Source organism: Aulonocara sp. 'chitande type north' Nkhata Bay, linkage group LG23, assembly GCF_057382095.1.
Source record: "Aulonocara sp. 'chitande type north' Nkhata Bay isolate Kocher_YH1m ecotype deep benthic linkage group LG23, A_spYH_male_GT1.1, whole genome shotgun sequence".
Lineage (NCBI taxonomy): Eukaryota > Metazoa > Chordata > Actinopteri > Cichliformes > Cichlidae > Aulonocara > Aulonocara sp. 'chitande type north' Nkhata Bay.
In genome coordinates, this window is record NC_141365.1 from 42,903,336 (window position 1) to 42,925,352 (window position 22,017).

At 39.7% G+C, this 22,017-nt stretch overlaps 1 protein-coding gene across 1 annotated transcript in view; it reads left to right on the top strand.

The window, feature by feature from the left end:
• Positions 1-20,362, top strand: part of LOC147302527 (uncharacterized) — an 80,924-nt gene extending 60,562 nt beyond the window's left edge. The window contains exons 34-40 of the mRNA XM_086283584.1: positions 1,061-1,235; positions 14,523-14,810; positions 15,022-15,101; positions 15,558-15,723; positions 17,873-17,926; positions 18,018-18,086; positions 19,905-20,362. Coding sequence (XP_086139710.1) covers positions 1,061-1,235; positions 14,523-14,810; positions 15,022-15,101; positions 15,558-15,723; positions 17,873-17,926; positions 18,018-18,086; positions 19,905-20,020 — 948 coding nt within the window. The 3' untranslated portion in view covers positions 20,021-20,362. The remainder of the gene's footprint in view (positions 1-1,060; positions 1,236-14,522; positions 14,811-15,021; positions 15,102-15,557; positions 15,724-17,872; positions 17,927-18,017; positions 18,087-19,904) is intronic.
• Positions 20,363-22,017: the final 1,655 nt, after the last annotated feature.

The window sequence follows — 22,017 nt, forward strand, 5'->3', positions numbered from 1 at the left end:
ACAAATTCTAGATCCTTTGCTTTTAGTTAGCAGTTAGCATTAGCAGCGTATCCTGCATCCGATGTGAAAGGACTTTTATGCTGCGCACTGTGACTCACAGCAATGGTCCTGGGTCAGCCCTGACTTTGTGTTAAACTAATCCTAAAGTAATAATGTTATTTCTAACCACTGATATACCACAACTTTTTCCTTTCAACAGCTACTGAAAGTTAGGGGACCTAGCTGCTATCGGATATTTATATAGCGATCCTCCAGCTTCAAAAGGTATCACCCTTCAAGGACCTGCAGTTCAAAAAAGCGCCCCTCGACAGCCAAACCCATCTGTTCTCTGATTGGATTGTTACATTTGTGATTGACATGACATTGACCAATCAGATGAAGGGAAGAAAAATAGGGTCAAAAATCCGTACATGTAACTTGCAGGGGTTTTTTTTCTAAGTCCACACACAAATCTTTTTTACGCACACACAAATTCTTTTTACGCATACAAATCTTTTTTACAAGTACAAAATATTTATGACCACATTTTGAGCCCATACCACTAGCTCTATTGTCAGCAATACTTTTACTCATGTTTCTTTATTTTTTGTTGTATTTTCTGAGTTCAGACACACAGAGTCAGTATGTAAATCATCAGATCCTAAGAACATTCACACAGAAACTGCTGAATCCACAAGGTTTGGATTGGCGTTTCTTCATACTACACATATGTTACTTAAACCTGATCTCTGTTTAATGTTTTAGCTGAGTTTGTGCTTCTGAGAGGAACCACTCTCTTTTACTCGCCTTGATAATTGGAGCATTTGAAATGCACTCAAAGTCCTCTAAACATCTGTTTATAGAGACTTCCTTATCCTGGTAGAGATTTAACTCTGGTGCTGATGAAAGCACTTAGATGTGGTTATGAATTTTGGTTGTCAAACTGCCATTTCTTTCTTTTTGTAATGAGGGGAAGAAGTGACAATATTTACACAGATTATAAAAAGCATGAAAAAGAAAGGAAAAGCAGAGTGTGAGGGAAAGAGATGGAAAAGACTGTTGTCCATATTTTCTTCCACAGAAAGACAACACTGTGAGATTTGAATGGACTAGTGCGGAGACACAGTTGGAGGAAACAGGGGAGATCCTAATAAAAAGAGCTGTAGATGTGGTAAACACCCCTGTGGTTTGCCGTGTTTCTAACCCCATCAGCTTTGCCATCAGTGACCCTGTTATACAAAACTGCTTCACGCCCAGTAAGTATCATGTGCTATCACCTGTCCATTTTTATTTCACTCATCTCCAAATGAAATACATTTCAACTCCTGTTGTTTTATTCTGAAGCTGATCCAAGTGGCGTCTGGATTCCTGTGGGTATATTTCATATCTTATATGAAATGAGGAGCAATTAAACTTCACACAATGAACTAATTTTTTTTCTATTTCTAGTCCCACTTAAAATGCCAAATACAATTTGCTGTCATTCTTCACCATCAGATATTTGTATTTTTTTTGTGGTAATCCTTGTTGTTGTCATTTGTTGTTTCCAGACCATACAGAAAAAGCTGATTCTTTTTACCTAGAAATGCAGCCAAGGCGCAAGGTTTTAATAAAAATGTCAAACTATTTACAGAACAATCAGGTGTTCTGCATCAAATAAGATGCCACACAAATTATTTGTGCCTCTCCAAAAAATAATTTCTTTCCACTATAAGCTAAAGGAGAATATCACAATCCTGATGCCTGCAGGCCTCACAGCAGGGGTGTATCACTCCTGCTGTTATCCACCTGGAGACAGCGTTTACACTGTAATCTGCCTTTGGTGGCTTTTTGGCTGTGACATTCAGCCTTATTGTTCTGACACACAAAACAAAATTTTTTGTGACTGGGTGGTCTGGGTTTGATTTCTTTTTTTTTTTTTTAAATCTGAGTGACACCTACCCTATGTGTTCAGGTTTTAGAGTTTGTTGATTGGAAAGCAGATGAAGTTCGATTCTGGCTCATCCCTGTTTAGCTGACAGCACCACGCCAAAGCCAGCGTCTTAGTAATGGCAGATTTTGCCAGAAATGTTGAAAGTTGATTGTGATGTGAAGACACAGGATGTGTTTTGTCCTGTTTTCCTCCTTTCACACCAGGGTCGGGGCAGATGACCACTTCTCGCTGAGCTGGAGGTTTTTTCCTGTTAAGAGCTTTTCCTTCTCACTGTCACTAAAGCTCTTACTCATAGGGGGTCATATGATTGTTGGGGTTTTCTCTGTTTCTTTGGATTAGTGTAGGGTCTTTAAAATATAAAGTGTCTCGCAGCAACTATTGTTGTGATTTGGCGCAGTACTGACACAACTGAACTGAGCTCATTCTCCCTGTTGTCTATGCTTATTTTAACAGAGGAGGAGGAGCTTCGTTTGCAGATCCCTCAGTAACAGCAGCAACGTCAGCATCAGCTGTAGTGAGCTGGCCTGCAACACTCAAATAACTGATCTCCACCATCATGACCAGCAGCATCCCAGAACCTCTGAGTGAGACAACAGAAAAAATACAATCATTATCCAGCCTCAGTGATGAGATGAAACAGTGTGTTTAGTGTGTTTACACTGACTGTATAAACTGGGTTAAATGTGCACACAATAATGGAGCAGGTTAAAGGAGATGAATCCATACAGGCAATCTAATCTAAATCTAAACAAGTGCTAATCAGTATTTGATCAACATTAATGGACTAATGACTCATGTGTTACAGTGTTTTTAAAAGATACATTATTAAAACTACATTATTCTTGGAATACTGTCGTCTACCTTATTTTCCGCACTATAAGGCACACTTAAAATCCTTTCGTTTTCTCAAAAATCGACAGCATACCTTATAATCCGGTGCACCTTATGAATGAATTCTGGTTGTGCTTACTGACCTTGAACTGATTTTATGTGGTACATGGCGCTCAAAAATCTGTCAAAAAAAGTTTTAGTACGAAGCTATGAAGCTGCACTGCTTGATGGATTGTCGGAGCATTTCGGCTACCATAGCCGGGAGCCTCGCAGAGTAGTCTGGGTCCAAAACTCCGCTTCAGGTCCCAAAGTCAAACGAACACTGTGGCATCACTGAGAGTTAAAAACTGTCTAAATTCTTTCATCTTTAATAAAATGATCAGCGTTGCTGCTCTACCAGTTGTAACAATTAAGTTTGACATCCAGGCATCCATGAAAACAGAATTTATTAAATTTAACAGAGTTAGAAGTTAGCAGGAAGTTAACTCGCTGGTTTCCACCTAAACATGATATACCATGTTCTGAAAAAATGAAAACGTACAGCTCTGCTATCACTTCCAACATAAATGAATTCAGAAAACTACATGTCAAACAGTTTAATATCTATTATTGTGCTAAACGTCACATGTTACAACGAAAACATGCAAACCTTCGTTATTAACTGCAGCTTCAACATTGAGCTGCAAAAATGCTTTTCCCGCGGTAACATTTCGACAATAACCTGTTAGTTTATTACTAGGGGTGCAACGATATTCGTATCGATATTGAACCGTTCGATACAGTGCTTTCGGTTCGGTACGCATATGTATCGAACAATACAAAATTTATTTTATCAACTTTCCTTCTGAAGATGCTGTCTGTGTTGAGCGCTCAGTGAATCTGCGTTCGACTACTCCGCCTAGGCTGCACTGTCGAGCGCAGATCCACTGAGCGCTCAACACAGACAGCATCATCAGAAGGAAGAGCGCAGGGCAAGCTAGCAAGACAGAAGTTAAGCTCTCCTTGCAACATGGACCTCCCCCACCCTCATTCAGATCTGGTGTTTGGAATTATTTTGGTTTTCATGTGACGTATGACCCTGAAGGTAAGCGAGTCATGGACTAAAGTAAAACAGTATGTTGGATGTGCCATGCAATGCTTAATTACATGGGTGGGAACTAGTGTGTTAGCGCAGTTAGCTCGTTAACGTGTTGGCCGTCTAGCCCCATGCACGGGGCGATCGGCGGTAGCTCGTTAACGGAGATTTGCCGTGTTGTGGCGTTAAGGTCATTTCAACGAGATTAACCTGAAAGCACTAGTGGGAACACAACGAATATGACTGCACATTTACGCCGACATCATCCTAGTGCAAAGACAAGTGGAAGCAGACAAAAACGACAGGCATGCTACTAACTTTACCCGAGTCATTTAGACAGCCGTTAGCACATGATTCTCCTTATGGGGACCTGATATGTTTAATATGCTGCTGAGAATATAGCCCAGAAGAAGCGGATAGTATAGCTTTTATTTTGGAAAGAGACATTTCTCTGTAATAAACTCTCTTTTCCAAAGATGAGTGATTCCTCAATCAGATACAGGGCTCGCAATATCGCTAGCCCGACGTCCTGGAGCTAGCGATTTTTCCAGTCGGGCTACCAAAATCTATCTCTTCCCTGCCCGTCGGGCTATTGTAGGAAGGAAAAATATATGTCAATGCTTTTGCATTCTTTCGGAAATGTAGCTGGGTAATTATGTCATTGGCATCGGTGAGCCACTGTCAATATGTGACATATTGAAGTCGCGTTTGAATTTGCGCTTGTTTTTTGCTTTCACTTTGCAATCGTGCGAACTGTGTATAGAGAGCGACAGCACTGATCTGTGAGTGATGATAATTTGTGCACCAATTCCTCTGACATCGTCTTATCAATCGTTAGCTTACTACGCAAACATGACAAGTGAAATCTCCCGCAGCAAGCTTAAACATGTGAGAGGTTGATTGCGCAGAGAATCGCTGAGCTTATGTGAGTGCGCGTGTAAAACCAGCAGGATTTATATTTTAGTTCTGCTGAGCCAAATAAGACAGGTCAGGGTGAAGAAGTGACAGCCAAAGAAAAGCTTACCACAAAACGGAAAAGTTATGACAAATCAGACTATAAGGCAAAAAGAAAGTGCAGCTTCATGGTTTCATGGACAAAATAATTTCTGTGGCTGCAATATGACGAGCTAAATAACCAGGGCTGCACATAAGTGGTCCGCAGGTGCGCATTCGCTGTCAAAATAAAAAACACGCACAAGGGTTAGGGTTAAATTTAAAAACTGTACTTTTGAGTTAAAATATATATTTATAATTTTAATAAATGACAAATTAAAAAGGCATGAACATCTTTTTTGTATCGAAAATATATCGAACCCTGACACCAAAGTATTGAACCGAACCGTGAATTTTGTGTATCGTTGCACCCCTATTTATTACGGCACAGTGTTAAATGGTAAATGGTAAATGGCCTGCATTTGTATAGCGCTTTACTTAGTCCCTAAGGACCCCAAAGCGCTTTACACTACAATGTAGCCACAGCTGCCCTGGGGCGCACTGACAGAGGCGAGTGAAGTTAAAGTGATAGAGAGCACACAGTGTCTTTTGTGGTTCTGGCAACATCTCCTTGCAATATCAAATGGCAACATCTTCTATAATCAACTGTCCTGCTTGATCATGATCAGATCTACAGCTGCTAGTTTTGTAGGTTTTCATTGTGTTAGGTGATGCTCCTTTAAGTGACCTTCCAAATTCAACCAGTACCTCCAAAACTGAAAACATCACCTTTATTTGTTATGGAATCAATCAGTAGTCACTGTACCTTACTCAAATGAAGCAAACTAGCCAGCCTGGTAACCCGTCTGCATCTTCCAGTTTAATTTCAACTCACCCTTAAGCCTTTAGCTGTCAGCAATTATCTCCTGCCTAAAAATTCCCAGCATGCTTCACCGCCAGAGCCTCTGTTCAGACCCCGACCAAGTCACTACCTGATTCAGGTTCCCTCACTCTTTCATCAAGTTTTCTCATCATCTGCACTTTCTTCTGATCTCTTTTCCTGGCGTTCCTTTTTCATGTTTGTTGGCACATTCAATAATGCTGGCACTTCATTCAGTGCAATCCCTGACAACCTGATTGAGGTCACGAGCCGCTCGTCATCTTAAGCCTGCCTACCAGTTAGAGTCTTCGACCTTTGTAACAGACAGTCATCAATGCTTCTTGGGGATGGGCCATCAGTCTCCTCTGAGGGCTTCTCCAAACTGCAGCCTCAGTTCCTGCTCAGGCATCTGCCATTACCAACTAGAAACGCTGTCAAACCTGAATGAGGATGAGGTGTCAGCTGGTGAATTCTAGTGTTAGCCACATTGAGCTGCTGTGGGCAACAAGTTTCTTTTTTCCATATTTTTAGTTCATAGAGTTATTTGATCATGAGAAGGCTATAATAAAGTCAAATGATGCTTTTTCCAGAGATGGTTGTCATAGTGCTGCAGCTGCACAAACAAGGTTGTGAAATTGTCACTTACTGCCTCACTTTAAGGGTTACATGATTATATATATATATATTTATTGATTTATTGATTTTTTTTTTTTTTTCAGGTTCAAATCATGCATTTTAACATGTCTATACAAACAGGATTTTTGATGTTTATGTTCCCACACCAGCTGCATACAAACAGGTATAGAAGAAAAATATACCCTTACCCCCCCAGGCGTTCAGTATCTGCAGTGAGTGTTAAACCACACATGAGAAGTGGCATATTATAGACCACATACACACATAGTCCTAGAGAGCCTTTTTCTCTTAAACACTCATAAAACATTTTGTTGCACTCACTACCATCTTTGCTCACAGCAGGACAAAAACAGTTCTTTGTGGCTGTTTTAATTTTGTGTAGTTGTCGTTTTAATCAGTTTTAAGGTTACACGTCAGAGTGAAACCGAGATGTCGCCTATTAGGTCTAACAAAGGAGACTGTTGTGTTCCATTATTGTTATAGTGTCGGGTAACACATAAACCAAAAGGGTTTTTTCCTACCTTTCATCGTGCCAAACCTTCAGAGATAAGCTATAAATCTTCTCATCATTATAGTTTTGGCCTTTTTAACTGCAGGTGTTCTATTGTACAGAAATGCTGATGTAATAAAAATTACATAACTTTTTCATGTAATGCTCATTGAAGTTTTCATCCTCGCTCATTCTTAATATCTACAAAATCCACTAGTACTGCTCTGGTATCTGCTCCTTTGTGTAAGGAGGAACAGGATGAACAGTGCCAGAGCTACGATATGACCTCCAGGAGAACACTGGTGTGAATGTCCAAATAATCTGAAACACACTTCATGAGAGTGGCTTAAGGGCCTGCTGTCCTCTGGTGGGTCCTGTGCTCAATGCTCAACACCATTGCGTTCAACTGGAATTTGCCATCGAATACCAGATTTGGCAGGTCTACCATGGGTTCCCAGATAGCAGCTTCACCCGGAGCACATGTGACAGATGTGAAAAGGTCTGGAGAAGCCGGTAACAACGTTATAGCTGTGTCCCAATTCAGGGTCTGCATCCTTCGGAGGACCCGGCCTTCTCGGTCTTCGGAGGACGCGGCCGACGTAGCGAAGTGCGAGGTTTGTGACATGGGACGGTCTAGCCTCCGTCGAGCTGCTCAGGTTGCCTAGTACCATGATACTAATCGCTGGAAACGTTTCATACAGCATTGTTTGACAGAGACATTTTTTATGTTCATTTGTTTGTTTTTATTTGAGCTTTGTTTGATTTGTTGAGTATCTGAGGCTGACACCACGGGACTATAAGAACATGATTGTTGGGCTTCATTTCTGTGCTGAATAGTCATTTTAAGATTAGCTAGTAAATAAAAATTAGCTTATGTTGTTCATGAGACTAAAGTCATCTCACTTTGGTAATGTAAACATAATATGGCCAATATTAAAGTTATTATTATATTAAACTTTAGTTATTGCAGCAGTGAACTTGAACTCCATGTCAAATACTGAGCCTCAGTAAAGATTGAAGTTGCAGTTATTTATATTTCCTATCACCTTAAATCTTCACTCAAAGACAAGTATCTCTGACAGTGTATATATAGATGTATTATATATAAGAGACAAATATTGCTCCTTTATTATGTTGGCATTAGTAAATGTGGCTCAGTGCTTACAAACATGTGTAAAAAGACAATTTACGAGCTGTGATAACTGTTTCTGATAAAATGAAGAGTAGACTGATATATGAAATACAGTGGGGCAAAAAAGTATTTAGTCAGCCACCGATTGTGCAAGTTCCCCCACTTAAAATGATGACAGAGGTCAGTAATTTGCACCAGAGGTACACTTCAACTGTGAGAGACAGAATGTGAAAAAAAAATCCATGAATCCACATGGTAGGATTTGTAAAGAATTTATTCGTAAATTAGGGTGGAAAATAAGTATTTGGTCACCTCAAACAAGGAAAATCTCTGGCTCTCACAGACCTGTAACGTCTTCTGTAAGAAGCTTTTCTGTCCCCCACTCGTTACCTGTATGAATGGCACCTGTTTGAACTCATCATCTGTATAAAAGACACCTGTCCACAGCCTCAAACAGTCAGACTCCAAACTCCGCCATGGCCAAGACCAAAGAGCTTTCGAAGGACACCAGGAAAAGTATTGTAGACCTGCACCAGACTGGGAAGAGTGAATCTACAATAGGCAAGCAGCTTGGTGTGAAAAATCAACTGTGGGAGCAATCATCAGAAAATGGAAGACATACAAGACCACTGATAATCTCCCTCGATCTGGGGCTCCACGCAAGATCTCATCCCGTGGGGTCAAAATGATCATGAGAACGGTGAGCAAAGATCCCAGAACCACACGGGGGGACCTGGTGAATGACCTGCAGAGAGCTGGGACCACAGTAACAAAGGTCACCATCAGTAACACACTACAACGGCAGGGAATCAAATCCCGCAGTGCCAGACGTGTTCCGCTGCTGAAGCCAGTGCATGTCCAGGCCCGTCTGAAGTTTGCCAGAGAGCACATGGATGATACAGCAGAGGATTGGGAGAATGTCATGTGGTCAGATGAAACCAAAGTAGAACTTTTTGGTATAAACTCAACTCGTCGTGTTTGGAGGAAGAAGAATACTGAGTTGCATCCCAAGAACACCATACCTACTGTGAAGCATGGGGGTGGAAACATCATGCTATGGGGCTGTTTTTCTGCCAAGGGGACAGGACGACTGATCCATGTTAAGGACAGAATGAATGGGGCCATGTATCGTGAGATTTTGAGCCAAAACCTCCTTCCATCAGTGGGAACTTTGAAGATGAAACGAGGCTGGGTCTTCCAACATGACAATGATCCAAAACACACCGCCCGGGCAACAAAGGAGTGGCTCCGTAAGAAGCATTTGAAAGTCCTGGAGTGGCCTAGCCAGTCTCCAGACCTCAACCCCATAGAAAATCTGTGGCGGGAGTTGAAAGTCCGTGTTGCTCGGCGACAGCCCCAAAACATCACTGCTCTCGAGAAGATCTGCATGGAGGAATGGGCCAAAATACCAGCTACTGTGTGTGCAAACCTGGTAAAGACCTATAGTAAACGTTTGACCTCTGTTATTGCCAACAAAGGTTATGTTACAAAGTATTGAGTTGTATTTTTGTTATTGACCAAATACTTATTTTCCACCCTGATTCACGAATAAATTCTTTACAAATCCTACCATGTGGATTCATGGATTTTTTTTTCACATTCTGTCTCTCACAGTTGAAGTGTACCTCTGGTGCAAATTACTGACCTCTGTCATCATTTTAAGTGGGGGAACTTGCACAATTGGTGGCTGACTAAATACTTTTTTGCCCCACTGTATTCCTTTATTGGGTGAGAAAATCAGACCATGTCATAACTGCTTTAAGTCATACAGAATAGATATCAGAGCCTTAAACAGGCTGACTTCTGCTAAATGGGTCAAACTGGGCAGAAAGTATACAAACACATAACATCCTTATAGAATATGATGTAACACTATAGATCAACTTACCTCAGAATATATAAAGCATATGAGCAATATGATGCAACAAACACAGCAGTGCTACTAATGCAAAAAAAACGCTGTCTCAGTGTGGACGGGAGGCCAAAACGAAGACAAAATGATGCGTTTTCAAACGAAAATGAATTAGTGTGGACGTAGCCTGAGGGAACAATGGGCTGGGAGGTCAGTTCATTTCCCATAATTATGCAAATTCTCATGACACTTAACAGCGTACAGTATGTTACTCTGTTTGTGTTGGGGGACCCGATCCTTGGGGTGGACCAATTGGGATTTGAAACCCACAGAGATGTAGTGTTTAGAAAAATGCGTCTCAAGTGCTCCGATACTCCTGACTCATACAGGAACACTACAGGTTTTCGCTTAGGCAGCAGTTGTCCTTCTCTCCTGGATTGGCTGGAGCCTTCTTTTGGCGCCTTCCCAGCTTTGACAAAAGTTCAGCTGGGATAACCATCTTTACTCAGGGCCTTCTTGTCAAGAGGGCCATTTACATGGAAAGGGAAAGACCATCTCTGAATCGAGGAAGGGGCCTAAGGGTACATCTTTCACCATCTTACAATGCTGTGATTGCAGCCGTTCCCCAACTCTCTGTGAATGGTCCTCATGGCCATCTCGCCCTATGACAGCTGGGATAGGCTCCAGCGCCCCCCGCGACCCTGAAAAGGATAAGCGGAAGCGAATGGATGGATGGATGGATGGATGGATGGATGGCTTTAAAACCAAGTTGACTCTGCAAGTACTAACATCACTAATGTCACATAACTTTGCCGACATGTGGCCAATAGTAATGTTTTAAAGTTCTTCGTTGTCAAACATATGCACATAAATAAGTGGCATAATATTCAGTACTTTCTTTTAAAAGTTTATTCTTCGGCTGCCCCGTTTCAGCCATCCGCCTTTTTTTTTTTTAAATTATCCACACTCAACGCCGCGCTATGAATTCTGGGATATGTTGGGCCACAAAGGATACACCGACCCATCCTTCAAATTTGGGGAAATGAAGGACGCATTTGGAGCAGTGATGTACAGTGGGGCAAAAAAGTATTTAGTCAGCCACCGATTGTGAAAGTTCCCCCACTTAAAATGATGACAGAGGTCAGTAATTTGCACCAGAGGTACACTTCAACAGTGAGAGACAGAATGTGAAAAAAAAATCCATGAATCCACATGGTAGGATTTGTAAAGAATTTATTCGTAAATTAGGGTGGAAAATAAGTATTTGGTCACCTCAAACATGGAAAATCTCTGGCTCTCACAGACCTGTAACGTCTTCTGTAAGAAGCTTTTCTGTCCCCCACTCGTTACCTGTATGAATGGCACCTGTTTGAACTCATCATCTGTATAAAAGACACCTGTCCACAGCCTCAAACAGTCAGACTCCAAACCCCGCCATGGCCAAGACCAAAGAGCTTTCGAAGGACACCAGGAAAAGTATTGTAGACCTGCACCAGACTGGGAAGAGTGAATCTACAATAGGCAAGCAGCTTGGTGTGAAAAATCAACTGTGGGAGCAATCATCAGAAAATGGAAGACATACAAGACCACTGATAATCTCCCTCGATCTGGGGCTCCACACAAGATCTCATCCCGTGGGGTCAAAATGATCATGAGAACGGTGAGCAAAGATCCCAGAACCACACGGGGGGACCTGGTGAATGACCTGCAGAGAGCTGGGACCACAGTAACAAAGGTCACCATCAGTAACACACTACAACGGCAGGGAATCAAATCCCGCAGTGCCAGACGTGTTCCGCTGCTGAAGCCAGTGCATGTCCAGGCCCGTCTGAAGTTTGCCAGAGAGCACATGGATGATACAGCAGAGGATTGGGAGAATGTCATGTGGTCAGATGAAACCAAAGTAGAACTTTTTGGTATAAACTCAACTCGTCGTGTTTGGAGGAAGAAGAATACTGAGTTGCATCCCAAGAACACCATACCTACTGTGAAGCATGGGGGTGGAAACATCATGCTATGGGGCTGTTTTTCTGCCAAGGGGACAGGACGACTGATCCGTGTTAAGGACAGAATGAATGGGGCCATGTATCGTGAGAGTTTGAGCCAAAACCTCCTTCCATCAGTGAGAACTTTGAAGATGAAACGAGGCTGGGTTTTCCAACATGACAATGATCCAAAACACACCGCCCGGGCAACAAAGGAATGGCTCCGTAAGAAGCATTTGAAAGTCCTGGAGTGGCCTAGCCAGTCTCCAGACCTCAACCCCATAGAAAATCTGTGGCGGGAGTTGAAAGTCCGTGTTGCTCGGCGACAGCCCCAAAACATCACTGCTCTCGAGAAGATCTGCATGGAGGAATGGGCCAAAATACCAGCTACTGTGTGTGCAAACCTGGTAAAGACCTATAGTAAACGTTTGACCTCTGTTATTGCCAACAAAGGTTATGTTACAAAGTATTGAGTTGTATTTTTGTTATTGACCAAATACTTATTTTCCACCCTGATTCACGAATAAATTCTTTACAAATCCTACCATGTGAATTCATGGATTTTTTCTTCACATTCTGTCTCTCACAGTTGAAGTGTACCTCTGGTGCAAATTACTGACCTCTGTCATCATTTTAAGTGGGGGAACTTGCACAATCGGTGGCTGACTAAATACTTTTTTGCCCCACTGTAATTGGCCAGCTTATGCTGCCTGTAACATCGTTCAGCATGACTGGTACTACCAAACCGGTCATGGCTACAACTGTAGCTTGCCTCCACCAGTGTATGAATGTGAGAGTGAATGAATAGTGGTATTGCAAAGCGGTATTGTAAAGTGGTATTGTTCTGTGCCCCTGTACCAGTTTCCTTTGTTAGAATTCCCACTGCCTTTGTAAATCTAGTATTTCACGTAGTTCAGTATCACTCCTGTTTGCTAAGGTTATTAAAGTCTCATGTTATTTCTCTTAGTTCAGTGTTTTCATAGTTCACAGTTGCATTATGGTCTCCCCCTTGAAAATAAAGTTCTGTTAATTACGCTCACCCGTGCCTCACTGTGTGATCTGCACTTGAGTCTGGTTGTCTGGGTTGGCCTCGGCCATGACTCTACAGCCTAGGCAATGGTACCCTTACTGCTATTAGATATCCAGATGAAATCCTTGGATCTACTGTCAGACTAGTGGGTCCTGAGTTCCTCCTGGTGCACAATAGTGCACATCTTCAAGAGTATGCAGACAGTTGATCTGCATACAGTGGGTAAAATAAGTCTTGAACAAGTCACCAATTTTCTAGGTAGATATATTTCTAACAGTGCTATTGGCATGAAATGAATTCAGTTGTGAATAAAAATCAAATAACCACTGAAGAAGATTTTATTTTACATTCTGAGTTCATCAGAATTAAATTCATCATACCAGTACCTGTTCTCCAAGTACATCTTTAGTAAATGGACCTCTTAATGTATGTATCCAAAATGAGTTTGGGCATCCCTTTCTTTTAATATTAACAGTTTAATGTTATCTGTGCTAATCGGAAATGTCTCAGATGTACCATTAATTGGCAACTGCACAAGCCATTTTCCATCAGTGCAGTCGGTAACACAGTCTCCACTGTTCCTACAATTGTTGATGAACACATTGGACTGACAAGCTACACTCATATCTGACACTTCATGTACCAATACCTTTTCTCAGGGTTAAGTTGAACTCCAGCTGCAGCCTCTGGGGCTCTTCACTATCGGCTATATTGCAATCACATATCTATACATCTTTATTGGCACCAAAATCACAATAGTCTCCTAGCTTCTACATTCTCGCCAAGGCGTTGGGAACGTTGATGGACATTTGTGAATTTTGTAATGCCTGGGCTCAAACATTTTATACGAATTATCCTTAACATATTGTTTGTCTCTTGGTCCAGTTTAGTAGCAACTCAAAAGCAGGAAAAACGTTGCCTCCAGATCGGCCATTCTGCTGGTTGAGTAAGGCCAAACAAATCAGGTTCAAATGATAGGATTCTATGGCAGCCACAAGATAAATCAGTTTATACATTCAGGTTTATGAAAACAATTTATTTCAAAACATTAATGTATATTTTATAGTAGTTTAGCATTTGATTTGTTGGTTACCTGTTGAGAATCTTTTGGCTATATTTATGTTTGCTTTCTGAAGCAAAAAGCTAAACCAAAATGCACAGTCTGTGTTCTGAGTGTTTGGTTTGTGAAAGTAGATGAGGCCTCTTTGGTCATTTCCTTTTAAAACCATACATGCACATACATACACTTGTATGATGGCACACATGCATATGTAATGTTACTGCGCTTTGGCAGGAAATAACACTGATACTGCAAAGTGGCGGCTCTTTTTAGCCCAGTGTGATTAGATTAGTGAAGAAGATGGTTTCTGCTGCCACCATTGCTGTGTTTTTGCTCTGCTGCTACTTCAGTGCTTCCTCAGGTACGGTACAAATAATCTTATTATTCTGTCTGGTTTATTTTTTAGCTCTAAAATCCAATCTTACTGATTATGATTTTATCTATCTATCTATCTATCTATCTATCTATCTATCTATCTATCTATCTATCTATCTATCTATCTATCTATCTATCTATCTATCTGTCTGTCTGTCTGTCTGTCTGTCTGTCTGTCTGTCTGTCTGTCACTGTACTATATTTTTTTCTTGTTTTTTAAATAAAAACGTTAAGGTTTTGTAGTTCTTAAGCAATTACAAACACATAATTTGCTTTTCTAATATTATCTGATTATATCATCTGATTCCTCACCTTCTTTTCTGTTTCAAAGGCTCTCAGGATGATTGTGTTTATGCTGCAACAGGCTCAAGCTTTACTGTGCCCCTTAAACATGAGTTGAAGGAGTCAGCTAACCTGAGATGGTTCAAGGACAGAACCATAATCTTTTATCGCAGAGGTAAATATGTGATCACGGGGAAAAATGATTATGTGGATTCAACTGGATCACTGAAGCTGACACGACTGACCAAAGACATGTCAGGACGATACATCCCAGAGGTTACCAATGCAGATGGACTAAATGTGGGACATTTACCAAGTGTGCGTTTATGTGTATTAGGTAAGTAACAACACATTATACATATATTTATTGTGTTTGTACTTCTTCTATAACAACCAAGTGTGCTAATGTATCAGAAGCTGTTCCAGTCACACTCTGTGATTAAGTGTTTGCTTTTATTTTAAAGTTACTGTTCAGTTTTATCAATCAACAGTACTTGTTATTATCAGCATTAGTTTATATAATGTTGATATAAATTTTCTTTGCTCAGACCCCGTGAAGAAGCCCAAAGTGACGATGACGTGTATTGAGGCACAAAAAAATGTCAGTTTTAGTTGCAATATTGGTCAGGTCAGTACAATATTTACATTTTATGCTTCATATATATATATATATATATATATATATATATATATATATATATATATATATATATATATATATATATATATATATATTACACATTTAATGTTTTATTTAAATTTACATTATTTAAATTTCATTTTGAGCATTAAGTAGCTTACTCATAATTAAACTGCTGAAGATTATGTAGACAAAGGCCTCATTTCTCATCTACTGAAACTAATTCAAGTTTTTACCTGTGCTGTCAATAAGCATCCACTCACAAATGTTGTTTCAGCACAGTTTGAGTCTCTATGCGTCTATTACTTAATTATATAGGCTGGGGAATTAACCAGAGTGTAGGAAAAGATAAATATATTACTAAGTTTAGCCAAGTTTGGCTTTTTATGTTAGACTTACACTCAAAGCCTTCAATTAATCCACACATTGAGTTTTCTCCCACAGGATGACACGATCGAATGGTTAATGAATGCTAAATGGTTGGCAGAAAAAGGGAAGACGGTGATGAGAGTAGCCAAAGACGTGGCAAACGGCCATTTCTCTTGCAATGTTTCTAACATCATCAGCTCTGAGATCAGTCTGCCTGTTCAACAAAACTGCTATAAGCCTGGTAAGTATTATGTGCTATCAAGTGCACAAATCTTCAAATGTACCTTTTTCCAAATGTTCATCAATTGAAGTCGTCATTTTATTTAACTCATATGCTAACAAGATACTTTTCTTCTCCTTTTATTTTAAAGCTTTTGCCCTGAAACACTATTTGGAATTATAAAAATATCTGCTGATTGTCAATGATTTTTTCAGTTTAAAAGTTATATCTTATTGTACATTATTCTCACAAAATTCTCTCTCAAAGTAACTGGGACGAAAAAGTAAAAAAACAAACAAACAAAGCAAACAGAAAAACTGTGACAAGCTAACAGTAAACAGCCAATAGCAAAGATCTATCGACAGTAATGTATAATATAAATATAGAATCACAGCACAGGCGAATTCTCCACGTCTTTCGAGCATGTCTCAGTGCAGTCCTTCATGTTTTAGTTTCTGTTACTTCTGTAGCTGTTCTGTCATCTTATTGTCTCTCTAGAAAGACTTCCAGTGTTGTGTTTGCTCAGATTTGTGGGTTTTTTTCTATTATATTTTATCTGTTTCCATTGTGTTATATTGAACTTTTATCGATTTATATTTTTGCAGCATTTTCCATTTAATCAGGGTCAAAATACTTTATTAATCCTGAGGTAATTATGTTGTAACAGTTGCTGCAAGACAATGAGAACAGTGACAGACTGAACTAAAATAATTATTACAATATATTACAAAATATAAGAAATAGCTCTAATATATACAAATATCCAGAATATTACAGAGATGAAATTTATATGGCATTTTACTCTAAACTGTAAAACTTGTTTTTTTGTGCTGTGTGCCAAAGGATGGAACTATTGCACTGTGTACTGTGCGCTCGATGGAGGAGATGTACAGGGAGATATCCACGGGCAGGAATGATTTCCTGTGTTGTTAAGCGGTGCATTCGGGTAATCTCCTGTGACTGGCCAGCAGGTCAAAGAGTGCATCCAGCATTGTTCTTATCTTGGACAACAGCCGCCTCTCTGACACCACCTGAAGGGAGTCCAACTCCATCCCCACAAAATTACTGGGCTTGTGGATCAGTTTATTGAGTCATTTTGCATCTGCAACCCTCAACCTGCTGCCCCAGAACGTAACAGCACAGAGGATTGCGTGATGGGGCAGCAGGTTGAGGTTTGCAGATGCAAAAATCACTCAATAAACTGATCCGCAAGCTCAGTAATGGTGTAGTCTGTTTGATCAGGGCCACCGTAGCAATAACTTCCTAAGGTCTAAGCAAGTCATTTTTATCCTCGATAGACAAGAATAAATTGTGTCATTTTAGTATTCTTTTTTTTTTTAAATCAGAAACCAACACAAAAACAATATCATTATGTGAATATCCAGGGTGCACCACCAAGAAAAAAATAGATACGATTTTTAAAAAACATAACAATTTTAAAACTGTTTCGCCATTTTAAATTCAACTTGGAAGAAAGAATCTAAATATCAAAACATTTTTTTATCCAAATTTCTGGAGGATAAGCATTTGTGATGGCTGCAGTTACAGCCGCACTGTGGTAATATCTGTCAAACATGAGTGTTACAGAGGCTTACACATAACACTACACTCACATTTTTCTTTTATTAAATATAGGATTTAATTTACAGGGTAATAAAGAATTGGTTTTGGTTTAAATGTATTTACTTATACAATCACATAATACTGTATTCTAAAATAAGTGCGCACATTTTAGTTTACATTGTTATGTATGTATGATTTAATCTCTGTTTTCTGAGTGGCTGCTGCTCCCATTACCTTGGTTGATGAGCTAACATCAAACACGGGAAAGGGGGTGGAGCAAGCCTATATGGAGACCTGCAAATTTGGTCACACCACAATTCTGGATCATGGGGTTAATAAAAAACCCTTTTTTGACTTTAACCTCTGCCGGAGTTCCATCTCAGCATTAACCTGAACTCCTAAGCAGGTTCATACTGCATATGGAAAGATATCAAAAAGCTGAGGTAAACATGCTCTTTGCTTGCAGTGTTTCTGTAATCAGCCAGTTTATCACAAATGCTTAAAGCCTTGTGAATATTATGTGCTATCAACTGTCTGTTGATGGCTGAAATGACCATTTTATCAAAAACATCTACAAATACATTTTTCTTCTTGTATTATTTTGAAGTTTTCCCTGATGTATGTGACACTGACGTCTGTATTCCAGTGCGCAGTGGAGCAGGTATGTTATGTTACAGTTATGCTGAAATAAAACACAAATTCACTGTTTTTTACATGCATAGTTCACTGTTGTTTTTGTCTTTCCCCATCAGGTATTCTTCTGTTGGTGATCCTCACTGCCATTGTTTGCTGTACTCATAAAAAAGCAAAAGTCATAAAGGGTAAGATTATTATTATTATTAATATTATTATTATTATTATTATTATTATTATTATTATTATTATTATTATTATTATTGTTACAAGCAAACTCCAGCCTGTGGCACTTTGCATGAAAACACAGGCATGTTTGTCAATTTATTGTGTTATTGTAATCTCCATTATTACAGTGCATATAGTGAGATGGCAAAAAAGGCTTTAAAACATATTTATTGTTCTTCTTCTGCCACCGAGGGGGAATCGCTACCTTATCTAGGAGGAGGTGTTTGTGTTTCTCAGGGATCCCAAGGGCTACATTGTCTTTTGCTTTTGCCCGCTGGTATGGTCTTCCATGGCAAATTGGTCCTGTGTGAGGAACCAGACAAAGAGTAATTCAAAAGCCCCTGTCAGTCGAAGATCCAGGGAGCAGTTCACCCTCCCCAGAATAGGGTTACCGGGGCCCTGCCCTGGAGCCAGGCGCAGAGAGAGTGCCTGAAGGCAAGCGCCTGGTGGCCTTAGTCCATTGGGACCCTCCTGTAGGCTACACCACCTGCAGGAGGCACCGTAGAGAAGTGTGTACTGGGTGGCAGTGTGTGCAAACCACAGTTTGTCCATAACAAACACCATGTTTGAACATGAGGGTCTCCATAAGTGGACGTGGCACCAGGACACCTAGGCCACAGATTGATGATCTATAAATCCATGATTTATTTGCATCATCAGACTGCAGCCATATGTTTTGGACACTCAGGTAAAGAGGGGTGGTGAGCTGTCACCTGATCACCATGTATTGGTAAGTCAGATCAGATGGTGGAGGAGTTGCTGGACAGACCTAGGATGCTTAAACGTATAGTGAGGGTGCGCTGGTTGATGGCCTCCAGCTCACACTGAAGCAGTTTGCAGCTCAGTGTGAAGCGGCAGAAATGAGAATAAGCACCTCCAAGTCTGAGGCCATGGTCCTCAGCCGGAAAAGGGTGGAGTGCCAACTCCGGGACAGGGACGACTTACTGCCCCAGCTGGAGGAGTTTAAGTATCTCAGGGTCTTGCAAAAACACTCTTTCCTATTGGTGGAAAAATGTACCACTTCGACCAATCAAAATATGATATGGCAACATGGCATTTGGTTGTTTAGGAAGAGGGGGAAGTTTTAGGAGCTACAGCTTTACAATGTACAATTCATATATGCATTTCAAGCTACAAAAATGATTTGTTACTTTTTGTGTTTGTTACAGTAAAAAATATAACCTTTTTCAACTCTGATTTTATGTTTTTGTCTGATTTTAGATTGTGCATTAATTATGTTAATACAGCATGTCAAAATGAAAACATAATTGTAAATCCAGACATGTAAGATTGTGCTGAAAAGATTGATACCAAACAAGGCAAGATAAATACTTTTTAAAGGTGAAATGTGGAGGTAAAATCAAAAGTAGTCAAAAACAGCCATTATAGCCTGGACCCCAGAGGGTTAAACATTTTTTAAAGTACCACAATAGTTACTTTTCCTAGTAATTAGTTACTTTTATAATATTGTAACTCAGTTACTAACTTATTTACTTTTTTGAAGAAGTAACTATTAAATATAACTGATTACTTTTTAAAAGTAACTTGCCCAACACTGCACAAAGCAATCCAAATTCACAAACCCTGCAAACACTACCACAGTGTCCATTCTCTGCACTATGCTCATTCAAATTAAAAAATTTTGTATTTTTTTGTAGCTGACCAAATACTATCAAACCTATGGTGCTATTCATAGCAGAATTTGCTTTTTACCTAAAATACTGAGCTATGGCTTTAATTCTGCAAGTCTGACATGTAATCTGTGCTTGTGTTAACAGATAAGGATGAGCTTCCACTGAAACAGCAACATCATCATCAGAAGCAGCCGGTTGGTAGCGTCCCGGAGCCTGACATCTGTGCAGACTGTGGTCTGGAGGGAGACAACAGGATATAATGTAATCATTATTCAGACAACAAGCTGTTAATACCTCTACTTTTTTCCTCTAGACCAGTTCATCTTGGCTGTTAGACCCTTCAAGACTTCAATGACTTATGTAATCTTTCTGGCATTTTTTTTCTTTCTGTCTGATTCAAAGATTCCCAGGATGTTTTTGACCTGTATGGTGCAACAGGTAGTATCTTTATTGTTTGTCTGAAACCAAGCTGGGCAAAAAATTGACCTTAAAATGGAAACACAATGATGAGAAAGTCTTTTCACAAAGAAAAGTGAAGGACATGGCATATCCAAACCAACAAGCCTGAAGACAAACAACTTGAGAAACGTTGTTTCAATGAATATGGAAAATTAGAAAAACAAAATGATCTTTATTTGTTGTGGGTAGCTAACAACAGAGTAGATTTATTGTGGTTATATGTTTTGATTTTTAATCTACTCATTAAAAAAGTGTTACATCTGTGATGCATCAAAAGCTGTCATAAGCACCTTTGTCATCAGTCTTTATTTAATGCATCATCAGCAATTCTTCATATAATATAATATTAATGTATAAACATTATATAGTCATAATACAATCTCAGGTTATGTGCAGACAGTGTTGGGGAGGTTACTTTTAAAATGTATTCCACTACAGATTACAGAATACATGCCCCAAAATGTATTTTGTAATGTATTCTGTTACGTTACTCAATGAGAGTAACGTATTCTGAATACTTTGGATTACTTAATATATTATCATGCTTTTTACAACTACATGAATGTACTATTGCTGTGTGATTTATTACCATTACTGCAGGTTACTCGCCATACCAATACCAACTAGATTTTTAATTCTTAATATAAATGAGTAACAGTAGGTGCACATTAGGTAAAGCTGCACTTTTTGCAGTGATCTCATATAGAAAACTATTCTGCGCGAATATAAAACAGGTTCGTGGCTCCGAACCGTAGTAAAGGGACCTCTGGCTAATACGTTGGGTTCCATGTCGGGCTCGTAGCCGCCAACTAGCTTTACTTTGTTGTCTGGATCAACTTTGCTAGCGGGAGCCAGAGAAAAGCTGCTCTAACTGAACTTATTGTTTTGGAGAAAAACATGAACACAGTGTACAGTTGCGTGTTAGCAGCTTACTTACAACTGGGCTACATTCAGCTTACCCATGAGGCTACATTCGTTAGGGCGATGCCTGTAACACTTTGCCTATTGCCTTCATATTAAATAATTTTTTTAATAATCAATTTTATAAATATTTCTTCAAGTCATTATGTGGGCTGTAGGTGACATGGGCCACGAGATTGAGACACAGGCATTAGAGCCTCTTAATGCGAGTTTTGTTTGGGTTTCCACCGACGTGGAATTACCAAAAATAGAGAGGGGACAGCCGAACATATGAAACAGGAAAACACAGCCGTGCACTCCCTTTATTTCAACAAAGTAACTGTATTCTGAATAACACCTTTTTAAATGGTAACTGTAACGGAATACAGTTACTCATATTTTGTATTTTAAATACAATACATGTATTACGTTACTCCCCAACACTGTGTGCAGAACTCTGTAGTGATGAAGAATTGCACAGGAAATTCAGAAGCCACGTTTAGCCCTTTGCACACATACTGGTCACTACAGTGGACAGCTATTCAAAGGCTGTGTGCTTGTATTTGTGTCAGTGTTGATGGTATACTTGCACATAAACCACTACACTGGGCACTGATGTGTCTATACCCTGCCACCCACTGGTCGTTTGATGTTACAATAGATGTATAGTAGCCTATGATACACCTTGGTAGATTCTATGTGCAATAATTCTCATATGCAATATTACTTCTTGTCAATCCCTATATATAGATATATTTTCAATACACGTGTCCATATTTATGTTTCCAGATTGTTTGTATAGTGCACTTTCTATACTGTGCTCTTTGTGCAGTTTTCATTTTTGCTGCTTTTGTCTTGCACTGTCCACTTTTCTGCAATAACAATGCAGATTTTCCAC